Consider the following 17,916-nt stretch of genomic DNA (forward strand, 5'->3'; position numbering starts at 1 on the left):
CAGTCGGAACTCACACCCTAGTTGGTTCTTGGCCAAAAAGCCCTGCAGATTTTGCACCCTTCCATTTGGTGCGCTTCCCTCAGACACTTTAGACAAGAGTCATGGGGGTCACTGATGGGCATAGACTTATTACAAGCACTGCAGGGAGCCAGACAGAGGTTAGGGATTGGGGAGAGATCCCCACTCCCAACCTACTATCTACACTAAATTACTATAATACTAACTATAACTGTAATGGCTAAAAGAAGAACGCTAAGAGAGCACTTGCTGAGCAAGTGAGCACTGTTCCAATTGTAAGCAGGAACTGAAAGGGGGGTCGGGTTGGCTGGGTCATATATTAAGCGCCATGAAGGCATCACTCCAGGGGGCTCCAGAGCCCTCCGACAACCATGCATGCAGAGCACACACACCTGATTGGAATTGACGTGAACAAGCACTTGAAGAACAACACTGAATTTTCACAAGAATAGTAATATTTGTAAAATGTTCCCAATATGTAAAGTTATAAATAGTTCTATAGGTAGCTAAAGCTAACAAATAAATCATTAAAAAAAAAGTCAGGAGTAAAGATTTATGGTAAAAAGCTCTTGATGAGAGACTGAGTAAAATTCTCAGAATTTCAAGTAAACCTTTGTAATTTCTAAGTATTCGTAGGCTTGCAATAGCATTCATGGAATTTTAAAAGAAACCCTACTGAGAATTACACAGCCTGTGTATTTCTGCAAGTTGCATCACAGAAAGTAGGTGATCTAAGATTGTTTACATACATAGAAGAGAATACAATATAGTCAAAGAGGGAATAATTCTTAATTTAAAAAAATCTTATTCTCTCATTTTTGGCCAGGTTTACAATGGATGGAAAGACTACTTTAACTTAATACTAACATTTTACTACTTATATATAAATTTAGGATATGATTCCTTCTGCAAAAGATGCATTTAACTTTAAATTAGTAACTATACATACCCTCAGTTCATCCATAGCTCCAACACTTTACACATATATGCTCACAACTTTTCAGAAGCGTTCACTAATATGCTTCAATTTTTGGGTGCCCAACTCGAGAGACATCTTGTGATTGGTTTTCAGAGGTGCTGAGGACCTATGTAGGTATCCAAAAACTGATGAAGAAACAGTTACTTCTATAACTGTGGTTCTTTGAGATGTGATGCAGATGTGTATTCCACTTAGGAATTCCACATAGAGGGGCAGTGCTTGTGCTTCCCCTGGCAATATGAGGCAGCGCTGCCTCAACCCCCCTCAGTTCCTTCCAACCGAAAGCCCACAGAAGGAGACTCCGATGCAAAGGGAATGGAGGGTGGGTCACGGAATACATGGCCGAATCACATCTCAAAGAAACACAGTTACAGTAAGTAATAACTTCTTCGAGTAGATCCAGATGTGCTTTCCAATTACGTGACTCACAAGCAGTACCCCAATCTGGAGGTGGGGCTCTGAGTCTAAGAAATAGGGACTGTAGGACAACCCTTTGGAGGCCTGCATCCACTCTGGAAGATACAGTAATAGCATAATGGTTCTTAAACATACCTATGGATGACCACCTAGCTGCCATGCAAGTGACCAGTATGGAAACATGACTGAAGAACACTTTTGCTGTCACTTGCACTCTTGTGGATTGAGCCTATAGCCGCGGAGGCGGCGTAGCCGAAGGTATCTCATATTCACTCTTGATAATAGGATGTTATCCATCTAGAGATGGTCTGTGCAGAGACCAGTCACCCTTTCATGCATTCCGCATATGATACGAACAGGTGAGGTGAAACATAAAATGGCTTAGGACAGCCTAGATAAAAGGCTAGACAGCACCTGACATCCAGAGCATGGGGACACTTTTCTTCTGGGGAAGAGCGCAGCTTAGGGAAAAGCCCAGGTAAATACACTGCTTGATTCAGAAGAAACCGAGACACCACCTTGGATAAAACCTTTGGATATGGTCCCGCCGTTAACTTATCCTTAGAGAACTGAGTGTAAGACAGTTCAGCCATAGGGCCTGCAACTCTCATACTCTTCTTGCCAAAGTGGTGGCTATCAGGAAAGTGGTTTTCTAAGACAGGAGGGGCAGCAGACAGGACACAAGGGGCTCAAATGGAAGGTCCATCAGAGCCACCAAAACCATGTTTAGGTCCCACAAGGGAACCAAATCTCAGACCAGAGGATGCAAGCAGATAAGCCCTTTCAGAAATCTCACTATGGTATTGGAAAAAAGTGCCTTCCCCTGAACAGGGGGATGAAACACAGATATAGTTGCCAAATGGACTCTCAGCAAACTGAGTGAAAGGTTCAATTTCTGAAGATGCAGCAGATACTCGAGTCTAAGATGTCCTGGACGGAAGCCCTTGTCACTTGGGTCCCATGGGCCAAGGATCACAGTGAGAATCTCTTCCACTTTGCTAAGTAGGCCATCCTAATGGAGAACTTTGTATTGTTGAGTAAGACTTGTTGGATAGCTGCCGAACATTGCTGGAGCACCAACAGAAAAAAATTAGTGGGTGCTTAGCACTCACAGGCAGCCAGCTGCCCCACTCCCAACTCCAGCGCCTCCCACCTGCTGGAAGCCTGCTGATCAACTCCTCCTCCTCCCTACCAGTACCTCCCGCCCATGGCGATCAGCTCTTCTGTGGTGTGCAGGAGGCACTGTGCGGGGAGGAGCGGGGACAGGGCATGCTCAGGGGTGGGGGCAGAACTGGACAGGAAGAGGAGGGGCAGGGGTGGACCTGGGGTGGGAAGAGGCAGGGAGGGAGTGGGGGCTTGGAAGAAGGGGCGGGGTCTGGGATGGAACAGGGGGTTAAGCATCCCAGACCCCGCCCCTTCTCCCATCCCAATAGGGCCTGGGCCCTACTTCCCAGCTTCGGGGCACATGCCAACCCTGGGAGCCATATTGGTCCACTGGCAGCCCTCAGAGCTTGTCAGGTGATGTGGAGCAGGAAGATGACAATCCCCAACTCGGAATCAGAAGAGCCCTTTGATCTTGGGAACATGGAAGGAGTGATACCCGAGAGAGTCAATAGAGGGCCCGATTCATCCAGAACGAGGCAGGAATCGGTGCCCCCAGTGAAGGCAGTCCCATCGGTACCGAGCATGCCAGTGCCATAGGCAGATCAGTCCTTGTGCAAACAGCGGTACTGGAGCACCTGAGTGCATTGACGTTGAGGGTGGTGAAGGCAGGGGAGCCGAAGAGGGTCCCTGTACTGATTCCAGTACTGGTTTAATCTCCAATGGGGGAGGGGCGCAACTGGATGTGGTGCTGGACAGACACAAAGGTTCGGCAGCTGGCTCCATTGGAGGGGCTATAGGTGGCACACCCCTGGCCATTGTTAAGGGCAGGACTGAAAGGCAGAGGAGATCTATTGCTGCCTGGGACGCTGACACAGCTGGGACCAGCATCTCCGTCATCAGTACTGGACTCAATGGAGGCCAGATCCAGAGTTTCTGCCCTTCCCATTCAGTACCAGAGAAGGGTCCAGAAGTACCCGTACAATCCCGAACACTGGATTCAGTCTCAATCTGGTTTGCATGTTTTCTGGGGGAGAAAGAGGCATCGTCCTGCAACCTGGAGCAGTCCCGATTGATCTTATGAGACCTCTTCCTCAGCACCGATGGAGGAGAACAGCTCAAATAGCCAGGGGAAGGGCCACAGCCATGTGGCACAAGCACCACCCTCTATGGGGACTAGTAGGCAAACATCTCTAACTCCAGCATGCTGAGCGTGCATACACCTAACTGGAATACATCTAAATGGAATACAACTCTGCATCTACCTCAAAGAACACTACAGAATTAGAGAACTCTTCTGAAAGCTTTAGGCTTAATACATTATGTCTAATATAGTTCTTTAGCAAATAGAATAAATTATGTGTATGTGCGCGCGCGCGCACACACACACAGAGAAAAAGAAGAAGAGAGGGGGGTAGAGGTGTGTTTCCAGCTTACTACACCAATGATAGTACCTTCTGGATCTGGAGTCATTAAAACTTCCACTTCTGTAGAAAGGCTAGTGAAAAAATCCTTCAGGAAAAACAAGGCATCCTAAAATAAAGGAATAACACAATTACGTCAAAGGAAAGAAACAAATCACTTCAATCTAGAGTTCTCTGAAGAAACCATCCTCAATCCTGGATGTTATGTTTCTGTGAGTACTTGCACATCAATCAAAGGAACAAGAGAATACATTTTAGCATTCAGAGCTCAAGTCCTTTTTTCAGATGCAACCTAAACCAAACAATACATTGGCCCATATTGTGCAATGGAGAGCCACGGGCAGAAATGTGGCAATCTCCCTTGCATTGCACAGCACGTGGGGCAGCTGCTTTTGTAGTACTGTCCCAATCCCTTTCCTGGGACCCTTCAGAGTGTGGGGGACATGCATGGTCCCTGCAACAACTCTCACAGATTACAGTCTAGAACTATATTATTTTTCCTTTCGCCTCTTATATGTAGCTAGAGGGTAACCTGTTAGCATGGATCCACTGGAACTGAACTACTTAAAAGCTGAGGAGGTCATTATTGGGGGCTCCAGAGCCAATGTGAAGACCCTTTCCTCCAGGGAACACATGGCATAATGTGGTTCATTCTCTAGGGGCTGAAAAAGTGGACATCATGTACTAGGCAAAGCTAAAATCATGGTATAAGAATGTTTCAAATGGAGAGCAGAGGAAGGGATAGCTCAGTGGTTTGAGCATTGGCCTGCTAAACCCACAGCTGTGAGTTCAATCCTTGAGGGGGCCACTTAGGGATCTGGGGCAAAAATTAGTACTTAGTCCTACTAGTGAAGGCAGGGGGCTGGATTCAGTGACTTTTCAAGGTCTCTTCCAGTTCTAGGAGATAGGTATATCTCCTATTACACATATTTAAAAAAATGCTATATTTCTGTTCTTGGTGGATATAGCATGAAACTATTACAAAATATGGCAGGGCAGATTTTAAGAGGCACAAATGGCAGTAAGTTGGGTGTTTATCATCCACTGAAAGCCAATGGAAGGTAGACACCTAAATATAATTTGTACTTTTGAAACTCTCCCACTCCATAGTCTGCAGAAGTCAGTCAAGGAGATAATTTCAAAGCTATACTGCTCATTTCTATCAAAACCATGTCATTACACTTCTAAACTTTTAAAACTTCTGGGTTTGGAGGCTTCACATACAGTGGGTACAAAACAAATAAACATCCTGCCTAACTAATAAAAAACATCCTGATAGAATTAATTTCTACCATCTCTTTTCAGTGCTCTCTGTCATTAATGTCCCAAACAGGTCTTAAGGGTAACAAATGGCAAAGAGCTTGTGATACAGCAGTCTTACCATGTCATGTGCTTCGAACTAAAATATTATTGACTTCTCTTATTCACATTAGAATTCAAGATTACTGGACTTACTTTCAAGCCAATGATAATTTACTGGGATGACAAAGCTATACAAGTGTTGCCAAAACATAAGGGTACTCAAGTCTTTAAAAATTCACTGTTTCAAAAATCACTGAATTTTTCAGAAGTCTCACTGAATGAAGTGCAATCTTTGAGAGCATTGCCATTTCTGCAAATAGTACTAGTCTTTAAATTAAAAAGTCTAGTCACTATGTTGGCTGAAGCACTAGATAAGCTCAATTGTTAAAAAGGAGATTTTTCATATAAAATGGACATAGGCAAATGTACAAGGAGATACATTTACAGCTGCAGGGAATCCAAAGCTACATAACAGAAGGCAATCAAACCCACAGAAGAATTGCATAAAATGTGTGTTCAGAGGTTAGAAGTGCAAAAGTTATAGTACGCATATTAAATTTCTCCACACAAGCATTTAGAAATTGTACATTGCCACAATCCAAAGGGCACAATGATGCTTCATCTAATGGACAGTGTCTCTAGCATCACCAACCTGGTCGATATTGAGGCGAAGTGGCATTAGTGATACACGTAAACAACATTCTTGTGGAGATCTGCCAGACTCTGGACGGACATGTAATGCTTTAACTGTTAGCTGCAGAACAAAAATGAGAGAGAAAAACTCAATATATAAAACTCAAAATATAAAAACCCAAATCAAAAACACTGACCAATGAGAAGTGTTCATCTTTCATTCATACTTTGAAATTATTGCAACTTCTGTCTTTGTAACATATCTTAATTTGCCAATTATATAGCTAACACAGGATGAGTAACTTATCATGGATTGATGTATGTCTGAAAGTTCACTGGAAAAGGAAAGCTACAAATGAAACAGGTCTCCAAAGCCTCTCACATGAATGTACTAGGTGTACATGCATCCATATGCAGCTGACATTCAAAGTGTACACACACAAGGTGATGCATACTCAAAACTGAAGATACAGTGCAGGTTAAGTAAGCCTGTGTGCGCTAGATCTATTGAAAAATAGATTATTATATGAGATGACCTTTTATACCAAACTCTACTCACAAGAAATTAAGAAAATAGCCTACATTGACATAAAGCTTATGCTATTACAACATTCCATTATCTCATACTTGCTCTTCTGCAATACCAAAGAACCCACACCATTCTCACAATTAAAAGGTTTGGATGCTATAATTCTCTATGAATAAGTTTCATAACCTTACCATATTAGAATGTGCTTTTCTGGGCATCTCCTTACTACAGTAAAGATAGAGAAATTTATTCATCTGTGATGTAGCCAAGCGATCTCTAATCTCAAGGTCTTGAACAATAAAAACCTGCCGGGACACTGGCTGCTCCAACAGACTGGATTCACATTCCGGCCCTCCTGGAGGGTATACCTCATGCTGGAATTTCACCTTCAAACAGAAAGGCAAAAGAGGATATTAAGGTTCAATGCATACAAGCCTTTATAATATAACAGTACTGATAAATCTCGGACTTTAAAAATCATGGGTCAGGCTTTAAAATCATGAAATTTTAAAATAAATAAATAAATGGTGGGGGCTTGGGGTCTGATATCTGCACTCAACAGAAAAGCCTCCTAACCCTGCTTTGTTTGCACATTCATATTTTAGGATGAAGATTCAATCTGAAGCAAATGGAAAACACAAACACAAAAAGAGAGGGAGAGAGAAGAGGTGTTTTCCATCTATTCATCCTACCAGACTATTATTTTCCTCTCAGTCCTACGGTAGCATTGCCCTCACTGACCGACTGTTCTCCATGTGGTCTCCAGTGATGCTCTGCTTCTGCCCCATCCCAGGAAACTCATGTTCCTGATCCAGTCAAACTCATCCAGCAACTTTATCTTCTCTTACTTCCTTGTCTCTACATACACCCAATCCCTCCATGACTCCAACCATTATCCCCCCGCAACACTTCACTAATCTTGTTTCTCCCTTGCCTGCTGGCAGCGTCCCCTCCACAAGTGCTTCTTTCCAGCAACCCCCACTTATTCCTCTTCTCCACTTCTATGCTTCGTTAACCCTCAAGTCATCCGCCTCCTTCTCCCCTTGCACACTCAGCAACCTCCCCTCTCTACTAGTTAGTGTAGAATAGGACTGCAAGCACAGCCAATGGAACAGTGACCTCTGGTGACCAGCAAGGAGACTGCAGGCAGCTGAGGCCAAATTCCTGAGGTTGCCCACAGATAGAGCATGATTGTGAGAATATTTAAAAGTGGCCTCGTAATAATATTGTGAGTGTTGGCAATGCAGATATCAGCAAATCATCAACTTCTAAGTCAGGTCATCTGACATTTGAGCACTGTTCAGAATCCTTGTATTTTTCACACTATGACCCCATTATTTTCAGATGAATATCTTTGCATCAGCATGGCAATTGATTTATGTCTTTACACTGCACTAAAGACAGAGGAAAGCCTTAATATGCTGTTAGGATTATATGTAAAGCATCCACAACAATCTAGAAGGAGCCATTACACTTTGACAGAATCACTGAAATATTGAAGTAGAATCTTTAACTTTTCTTTTTCCCTCTTTTTACCATGGCAATGGGTCCCTAGAAAAGGATAAAATAGAAAACCATCACACATTTTGCTGCACATTAACAGTTAATGGGCTGACTTACTTTAAGCAATATAAAATGTACAAGGAATTTGAAGGATAGAAGTAATTTGGTTTACTTAAGAGCTTTCATGCTCAAGAGGCTTTCCAAAACATTGTAAGAGTGAGAAAATGAAAAATGATTCTGGCTAGTTTAAAAAATATCCATCTATTTACTTTAAACTTACTTAACCAGTAGCTGTTTGTTAATGATATTTTTAATAGTCTCACATTCATCTTTCTAAGTTCCATACTAAAGCTGAGTATATCATTAAAAATAATTACATTAAATGTAACTTAGCATAATTTGGTTATAGCAGTAATAGATTGTTGTGGCAAATGGTTTTAATGATGCTGTGAGGTGGGCAAATATTACTGAATATCAAGTTACGGAGTAACCCCAGGCATCTCAGAGCTAATTCTGAGGGAAATGTCTACAACGTCTTCATAATAGCAATTTCAATTTGGAGTAAACAGAAAGGAAAGTTATATCATGATAAAGATAGCAAAAGTGGTGGAAAACAAGGATTCTGTCAAAATAAAAATACTTTAAGGACTAAAAGCAAACATTTTAATAACTGTTCAGCCTTCCTCATTTCAAATATGGTTGCTAAACAAACAAAGTTGCACTATGCCAACCATGCAACCCTGTAAACTCATTTGGTAAAGAAATTCTAAGTCCATCACTCAGCATAACTGTGTTAACGCACTTCTGCATCTAAGTAAGATTAATGCTCATTTTTACTGGTAAGCCTTCTAGCTTCATGGAGTCAATAGCTCATCATTAGGGTTTATAAAGTCTTTAGAATATGTATTATATATGCCCTTGTGTCTGCAGATTTTTCTGTTACTATCTCACCTTGCTTAACTGTATTTCCATTAAGAAGTCTGGGTTCCTTCCTCTTCCCCCACATGTCACACTACGTCCATGTCTTGTTGGTGTGTGAGAAGGAGAACTATGAGGACTACTAAAAGTGGGAGAAAAGGAATATTTTTTCTGAGTTTAAACAGAAAGTCAGCCCATACCATCTCTAACCACACAAGCATGCATATTTTACTGGGTTTTACTAAATATTTTCATAGTCAAAAAAAGAAAATTAACACTGAAAAATTGCTGCATTAATGTAAACTAAAAATATCTCTCTCATTTTCACTGTAATAGTTATGCAGAGCTTTAGGCACTGTAAAATATTATAGAACGTATACACTGTTTCCACTGAATTACTACAAATATAATAACTCCTATTGTTATCCAAAATAATATTCATTCTCCTCCAACCTGCTTAATATCCGCAAAACAGACAGCATTCTCCACAACCACCTTCAACACACTCATCCCCAATTAAACCCACTCCCTGCAGGGAAAGCTTGGAAGAATACATTTGACTTTCAAAATGTACCCTGTAGGTCAACAAATTTGAACTCATTCAGATCAAGGGGCGGGAGAAATACACTCCAGAATTAATTGAACAGGATATTCGTTATAAAAAGAAAGTACATTAAGTTCATCTAACTCTTCGTTTTGATATCAAATGCAGCATGTGTGTATCTGAAAAAGAAATACTTAGTTACCTAAAGCACTTACATAAAACTTTTAGCTGGAGAAGTAGTAGGTGCAGTCCCAAAATCCTTTCCTCCATAAAGGTGCCAAATAAGAGAGATTTCCTTCACAACATAGCGAACCAAAGGAATAGGAAAATGTAGCGGGGCTTTGCTCATATCTGCCTTTTTTACAGGCAGGCTGAAATGATTGTCTTTTATCAGAATTGCATCATCAACCATTATTTTCACTACTGGCTCCTCCTCCTTCTCCTAAAAAAGTTACACAGGAAAGTGAATGCAATTCTTAATTTCTTCATTCAGTTGTTTAATTTCTTCAAGATAAACACAGATTAGTGTCCCTTTTGCTTCTATACTATGAAAAATATGGAATACAGCCCCAATAACTGTTCTTGTTTTGGTAGTAACAGGTTATATAGAGAAGTTGTGGAATCCATGTATTTGGGAGATTTTAAAAACAGATTAAACAAAACACCAATCAGGGATGGTCTAGGTATACTTAATCTTTCCTCAGCACAGAGGGGGTGAGGGGTGGCTAGGTGATCTCCTGAAATCCCTTCTAGTCCTACATTTCTATAAATTGTAAGATTGCATGGCCTCAAGACTCAGAACAGCTCTCTCTTGAAAGTTGGCCCCAGTAAGATTACTTTCTCTCTCATAAGAGATATCAGGTTAACTGGAAATTGAAAGGAAATAAAATGTGACTCTTCATCCAAACTGAAAAATTAAGTCTTCAAACATAAAGAAGTGCTACTATTATGCTAGTACTGCTGGAGATGGGACTTCTGAGGGTTAGCCAAGTGAATGTGGGGCTCAATATCAGAAATCTAGAGTTGACTCTGGTCTGCCTAGATAAAGGCAATCTATCAGTAATAGTTTAGTGGTGATACTATGAGGGAAGAGAAGACCTATTTTTAAGTGTCAATGCTCTGTCTCATAATTTTTTGTGCAGTGGTGAGACAGACACTGGGAGTTAAGAACTGATGTTTTTGCTGCTGCTGTTGCTGTTTACCCACAGAAACTTTTGTGCAAAGTTTGGTAATAGGGTCTATAACAGCAACGGAAAAAGGTTGGCATTCTTTTTAAATTAAAACTTGGATTTTCTGATGAATGGATACAAGACAAATGCTTGCAAGGATAAAATATCTTGGTAAATACTGTACTTTTCTTACAAGCCTTTTCAACTACACTACATGTTATAATTAAAGATTTGTTGAAAGGCCAACACAGGAAAAATGCAAATTTGCTACTAGGTGACAATCATAATAGAAGAGGACTAAATACTATTTATATATATTCTAGTATATTTGTTGTCATTCCTGGGAAGAACAATGCATTACATGAATTCTCAGGTTTATTCTAAAAAATTGCTACGTATCTTTTATATGAATGGTGGGACTTCCTCCAAAATGGCAACATTTCAATAACAACAAAATATAAGGAATATTCTCCTCGCCATACTCCTGTTGACCACCCATCAATGTCAGCAGACAGTTGGCAGAAAGTTACAAAATCTAAAGGGACAGGTCTCAAATGTATTTTCTTCAATCTATCTTATATCTAGATTCCTTAATTTTACGAACTTCTTACAGAAACAACAGCTTTGGGAGCAAAAAGAATGCAGAAGTCATCATTTTCAGTAGGTATGTCTCCCATCGCCTCTTTAATCAGGTGGTGAGTGAATGAAGTGTATGTGGGACTTGGCTCTTGTGAGATGTTCCCACTTTCATCTGGAAACAGGAAGAGATCTGAGCAAGCTGGTTCCTGGGTTTGAGATTTTTCATCCAAGATTCCTAATATAAAAAAAGTCATTTCAATGGAAGTATCTTTGTAAGATACACACAAGATTAAATGACTGAAATTGTGATATTTAGAACAGTTTGAAAATTAAGTGTTAAAAGAATCGGAAATAAAATAAGCATATTATATGGCTAATATATTCCTAACATAAAACAAACCCATCTTTCTAAAATTAATCTACCATTAAGACTCAAAACAATCACAGCACTAATCATCAGCAAAAACTGTATTAATTTTATTATTTTAGTTCACCTTGGTTAAAGAACCTATAGAAACTGTCTGTCTTTCAAATAACTCTTGACATGACAGCAATCAATGTCTAATCTTCCATTCCTTAGCAACAGACTTGAGAACATAGCCTCTCATCTTAGCCTCTTATCTTTCCCATCACATCTTACAATACAATATTCTTAACCAATCTCAAATTGGTATTTAGTTCTTACCAAGAAAAAAAGAAAGAAAAAAAAATCACAGTCCTCTTACATAATCAATTACCTTGTTTTTTCTCTTAAAGGTTTCTCCCTAGATGACTCTCTTGAATCTAAATTCTTCCTTTGATACTGTAGACTACTCCGCCCATCCTCCTGTACCGCCTCAACTGCTATGAATGAGCTCCGGGTTTCCTACTTGATGTAGTATGTCTTATCCCTTTATGTCTGCCCAGCCCCCTAATGCACTAAGTCCCAAAGGGTTAAATTTGTTGCCTACTGTTCCAACTACCTGCTCTTACTCCATTATATATGTCTGAATTTAACCTTAAGTTGCCACTTCTGCAATATTGGCATTAAGACTGAAATCTGATATAAAATTTTGAAGTGTTAAATGTGATTCTAGGCTTCTTCTACCGTTAGATTGTGGCCTAATGGCGGAAGCAGCTTGATGGGTCTCAATTTCCTCCATAGCATCACTCATCAAATCCCGTAAAATCTGTTGTTCCGCTTCAGCAAGGACTAGTCCTTGAGAAGATGGTTGGCTAGAGGCATCTGCCTACAAACAGAAGAACTATATAAAGTTACAATTATAAAAAAACGGAAGCACTGTGCTTAACAAGTATTTATGAATATGATTTTTGCTTTCATGGTTTGGTATTCCAGTGTAAAACCACAGTGTGGAAGATAATTGCATTTTAAAATAAACATTAAACTGGGACTATACTCTAGATTAGCCAGGCAAAAAGGTTTTAGCAAACGTTTTGAAGGTCTGTAACATCATTGTTGAGTGTGAATACAAATTGTATTAGAGAAATGCCTAGGTGTCACAGTGTTTGAAATATATATGCCTGTCCTCATATGGCTATGTCCTAGAATCTTGTCTTCAAAATGAGAATTAAGTATATCAGGATGGTAATTAAAAGGTTTGTACTGTTGAGCTTAAATGTTATGAGTGCCAAGAGGAAAGGAAAAATTATTGCCAAAAGCAATTACTGTGAGAACTGCTTCAGGGACATTAAGCCTACACAATAAGTTGAGTATTTGTGGGAAAAACTCTTTAAAAAGTATTAATTATTATTACTATAATTATTATTGTGGAAAGCACAGCTAATGTGTCAGATTAGGAAATGTGATGGTGGTAGTGTTATGTGAGTAAGTATTACTTTGCCATTTCATACCTTGGTTTTCCGCTTGATGACCCCAGGTTTAATCTCTGTCTTGCTAGGTGGATGCAAATCGCCATAACTCGCAATATACTGTATAAGATTCATTAGGGCAGCACAGGAGTCTGAGCATGTTCGGATATGGATTACATCACTGGAACTGTGTAGCTCAAAGCGTGGCTTAACCTAGGAAGCAATAACAGATAATGACAGAAATCTATCCAAGATCAATTTAACGTTCCATATGAATAGTATACACAGATTTATTGTTAACTAGATTACTTAGGTGTCTGATCGTTCAATATAAAAGCTTTAGAAACAGAGGAATAATTTATAAATCTCACAATCTGATGATGAGAGAAAGGATGTTCTTCAACTGTTAAGTAGGATTTGATCCTAAATGCGATTTAAGCTTTTCAAAACGTTTTAAAATCAAAATGCAAAAGATGTATTTATATCATTTAGGTTTAACATTATTACTTTATTCTTTTTATTTTAAGTACTTACTCTCTCCCCATCAGAACCAGGTTTTACTGCTGTTATGGTCAGTTCCAAGAGTCCCATATCCATAACACAAATATAATCTGAAAGTTAAAATAACTATTTTAAACACTACCCAACATCAAATGTCATCTTAAATTCTGTTTTTTTTTCAAATCACCAATTATTAATCTCTGTTAAGAAGCACAATGAACTAAATTTTGTTGATTTTGGTCTTGTCAACACATTTTGTACTTCTATGTTGCCTTAGATCAGAGGAGCTCTCTGGGCTCAATCCTCAGCTGTTTCTAGTTTAAACTTGGTGCAGCAGAGAGAAGAGGAGAATGGTGGTTTTAAGCTACCTTTCCATTTCCCCAGTTCTTGGCCAGATGGGGCCAAAACAAGGATTACTTTGCCAGCTAAGAATCAAGTAGAGTACTGCACACCCTGCCCGATCCTGGCCCCTACCCGTGTGTTATGGAGTAGGGTGCCAAAAGGCAGCATAAAAAAGTGAGCTGATGGAGCTGAACTGGCTTATCAGTTCTAGGCTAGTGGCCTAACCACTTCCTCAGAAACAGCCCTTTAAACACCTTAACCCACAAGCAAGGCTCTTCATTTCTGCTTTTTATTTTGTTTAAAATTTCCTGTGAATTTATTGATGCTTATTACAAAATTTCAAAAAAAAAATGGGTAAAAAAATCAGTGGAAAAATTTAACTTCAGTTTTCTGAGTAAATATCAGCATTAATATTGGGGGATAGGAAGACAGAAAAAAAGCAACAAATAGAGAAAAATAAGAAAACTTCTTAGATTCCTGCTCCAGAAGGAGAGATGGTGGCTCAGTAACTTGGGTAGCCCAGGTTACTGAGCTGCTACATCTCCTTCCAGAATGGCCCAAAGTGGAAGAGGTAAAGGAGGCAAGGACACCATCTGCTCACCCCTCTTCTTCTTCTGCGCCTGCTCTGAAAGGAGAGATGGTATCGCAGTTAACAGGGACGTCCATGTTACCAAGTCACCATCTCTCCTTCTGGAGCAGGAAGTCAGGTATGAAGAGACAAGAGGGTGTCCCCCTTGTTCTGCCCAGGTTACTCAGCTGCCATCTCTCTTTCTGGACTGGGACGCTGGGTCTGGGGAACTCTGGCACTTCTTTTTTTTAGGAATCTAACATTGATGTATACATACGCATGTTCATGCATATGTGTATCTTCCACTACATTGCCTTACTTTAACAGAGAGTTTCACATTTCTACTTAGATGTACATAGTGTTGTAGCTATGGTGGTCTTAGGATATTTGAGGGGGTAATAATATCTTTTATTGAACCAACTTCAGTTGGAGAGAGAGACAAGCTTTCAAGTTACACAGAGCTCTTCTTTCAGCCAGGGAAAGCTACTAAGAGTGTCACAGCTAAATGCAAGATTGAACAGATAATTTAGCAGAACTAGTTAGCATATATTGTAAGAGACCATTCAAGGTGCAGTGGGCAGTTAACACCTGTGTAGTCATTAGACAAAAAGGGGCTTAGTGCGTTATAGATTGCTGTAATAAGCCATAAATCCAGTGTCTTGATTAAGACTATGACTTTTAGTGTCTAACAAAGTTATGAATTTAAGCTGCCAGGCTTGACTTTTGAATATGTTGTGCAGGATGAGGACTGATAGGTCAGATAGAAAGTGATCTCTCTGAGAAAAAAATTCACCCGCAGGTGACAGGGTATTTCTGTCTTTTATCATTTTCCTGTGTAAGTTCATTTGAGATTGTAGTCATTGTCTAGTTTCACTCACATAATTGTTATTGGGGCATTTAGTGCACTGGATGAGGTATACCACACACAGAAGCCATGGATCTTGAAAGGTATGTTGTGGGGGGATGCTGATCATAGTAATAATGGAGATATGTCTGTAGGTTTTGTATGTGTATTTGTAGGGTCTGGTGCTGCTTTGAGTTGGTGTCCCTTTGTCTGTGGAGAGCTTGCTTCTGATAATGAACTTGGAGAGGCTGGGGGGCTGTTTGAAGGCCAGAAGAGGGGGTACGGGAAAGATTTCTTTCAGGATGGGACCCCTGCAGAGTATGGATTTTAGTTGTTTGATGATACCCCATATGGGTTCCAGTGTGGAGTGGTAGGTGACAACTAGAAATGTGTGGACAGAGGGGGTTTTATTCTGTATTGAACCAGGTTCCATGGAATAGGCCACCCAAATGCTCCAAGAGAACCTTCTAGAGCCATATAGAAAAGAACTTTTATTTCCTTGTTCTGTGACATGACCTTGCACATACATTTTTCTGCTATACTACATTACACAGTCAAGTCTAACTTGCTGCTCACTATTAACCCAGCTCTCTTCTCCAGTAGCCTATTGGACTGTTTTTCATATTTTTGTGGATTTCTTTAAATTCTGAAGGCTATATTTATAAGGTTAGCATATGGTTACCATTGCTTCTAAAACACCCTTACCTCTCTGCAGATTCACTGTAACAGCGTTGCACTTGTCAGACAAATGTAAAGCAGCCTCATCCAAGATTATTCTACAGGAGAAAAATGGGGGAAAAAATGGCCAGTTAAAAACTGTGCACTTCACACTCAAAGTAAATTATATGACATTATGTAAAAAGCCAGAACATATTTAAATCCTAAAGTTTTTACTCTCTATTGTAATAGTTTTTAATAATTATCCTTTCATCCGGCTGTAAGGGCATGGAGATGATTATTGGAGAATAAAATAATTTAAATTTTTACTACCATTAGTTTAACCTTTTGTGGGGTTGTCAATTATCCAGGGCTACATATAGTCTCCCTAGATCAGAGGTCCCCAAACTGTGGGGCTGGCCCTGTCACCAGCCTCAGCGCAGCTCTGCTCCCGGCCCTGCGCCAGCCCCCAGCCTTGGCCATTGGCTGTGGCTCCGTTTACAGCCTGGGGCTGAGGCCAGGGGCAGAGCTGCACCTGGCCATAGGCCGGCTGCTGGCCCCCACCACAGCCCCACTCCTGCCCCAAGGCTCACCCCAAACTGTGGCCCCAGCCTCAGCCCCTGTGTCTCTGTCCACATCAGTCCTGCACCCCACCCCACCCCGAAGCAGGGGCCGTGCTCCCAGCCGGGCACAGACAGAGGTAAGGCGGGGCGGGGGGTGACCCTCAAAAGTTTGGGGACCACTGCCCTAGATCCTTCTGGGAATGATGAGTAGATTCCTTGGAAGGCAGTACAGCTTTCCTTTACCATATGGCAGAGGTTTAAAATATTTTTTAACAACATAACATAAAATTTATTTCCAGAATACAGCACTATTACAAGACCATTTAAAAGGATACCACAATAGGAACACGCTTTAAATCCAATAAAAATACTAAAGAACCAATACTCAAGTAAAAATAGGGGAATAACAATATTAATTTAGGATGAACTATAACTATTATGTATTTCTTTATCTACTATCCAACCTGACCTAAACAAATCCTTGTTCTAGAGATCTGAAGATGCCATTACGCTCAGCAGCCCGCACACAAACACCTGATTTTACAATATTTTTCAAGCGTATTTAAAGGTATCACAACAACAATTAGCAGTGAGACAAACAATCCACTCAAGAACAATGGATTTAAGCAAACCTAGGGATTATATCCAGGCAAAGTATAATACATAGTCTGGAATAAATGTAATTCTCCACTCAAGGAGAATATTTTCTCCATAAATGACAGAAAAAATGGTTACTAACCTTTCTGTAATTGTTGTTCTTTGAGATGTGTTGCTCACATCCATTCCATGTTAGGTGGCGTGCACACGCTGAGTGCACAGTTGATGGAAATTTTTCCCTCAGTGGTATCTGTTGGGCAGGCTCTAGTACCCTCTGGTGCTGAGCATGCATGTGCTAGTATAAGGGGCCTGGCCAGCTCCACACCTTCTCAGTTCCTTTTTACTGGCTAACTCCGAAAGAGGGGGAGGAGGATGGGTTGTGGAATGGACATGAGCAACATATCTCGAAGAAAAACAATCACAGAAAAGTTAGTAACCGCTTTTTCTTCAAGTGCTTGCTCGTGTCCATTCCACGTTAGGTGACTCCCAAGCAGTATCTTAAGAGGTGGGCTCGGAGTTCATGGATATGAGGATTGCAACACTGCTCTACCAAACCCGGAATCATCTCTAGCCTGCTGGGTGATGGCGTAGTGGGATGAAAAAATATGAACTGAAGACCAGGTCGCTGCTCTGCAAATACCTGGATTGGGACCTGGGCCAGAAACACCGCTGAGGAAGTTTGAGCTCTCATTGAGTGGGCAGTGCAGATGGCAGGAGATGGAGCACCTAACCTGCTCATAGCCCAAGCGAATGCAGGAAGTGATCCAGGATGAAATTCTTTGGGCCAAAACTGGCAGACCTTTCATTCTGTCTGCTATTGCCACAAAGAACTGCGTGGATGTATGGAACGGTTTGGTCCTTTCTGTATAGAAGGCCAGGGCATGCCTAACATCCAATGTGTGGAGACACTGCTCCTCTC

The 17,916-nt window shown here is 40.6% G+C and overlaps 1 protein-coding gene across 6 annotated transcripts in view; it reads right to left on the reverse strand.

The window, feature by feature from the left end:
* Positions 1–17,916, reverse strand: part of ATG2B (autophagy related 2B) — an 82,893-nt gene that overhangs the window by 11,859 nt on the left and 53,118 nt on the right. For all 6 annotated transcript variants that reach the window (XM_032769502.2, XM_032769503.2, XM_075065668.1 and 3 more), the window contains 10 exons: positions 15,886–15,956; positions 13,460–13,536; positions 12,968–13,138; positions 12,204–12,345; positions 11,149–11,351; positions 9,584–9,810; positions 8,858–8,966; positions 6,595–6,789; positions 5,894–5,995; positions 3,970–4,048 (listed from right to left, as the gene is read on the reverse strand). In XM_032769502.2, the coding sequence (XP_032625393.1) occupies positions 3,970–4,048; positions 5,894–5,995; positions 6,595–6,789; positions 8,858–8,966; positions 9,584–9,810; positions 11,149–11,351; positions 12,204–12,345; positions 12,968–13,138; positions 13,460–13,536; positions 15,886–15,956 (1,376 nt within the window). The remainder of the gene's footprint in view (positions 1–3,969; positions 4,049–5,893; positions 5,996–6,594; positions 6,790–8,857; positions 8,967–9,583; positions 9,811–11,148; positions 11,352–12,203; positions 12,346–12,967; positions 13,139–13,459; positions 13,537–15,885; positions 15,957–17,916) is intronic.

The sequence above is a fragment of the Chelonoidis abingdonii genome, chromosome 4, assembly GCF_003597395.2.
Source record: "Chelonoidis abingdonii isolate Lonesome George chromosome 4, CheloAbing_2.0, whole genome shotgun sequence".
In the NCBI taxonomy this organism is placed as follows: domain Eukaryota; kingdom Metazoa; phylum Chordata; order Testudines; family Testudinidae; genus Chelonoidis; species Chelonoidis abingdonii.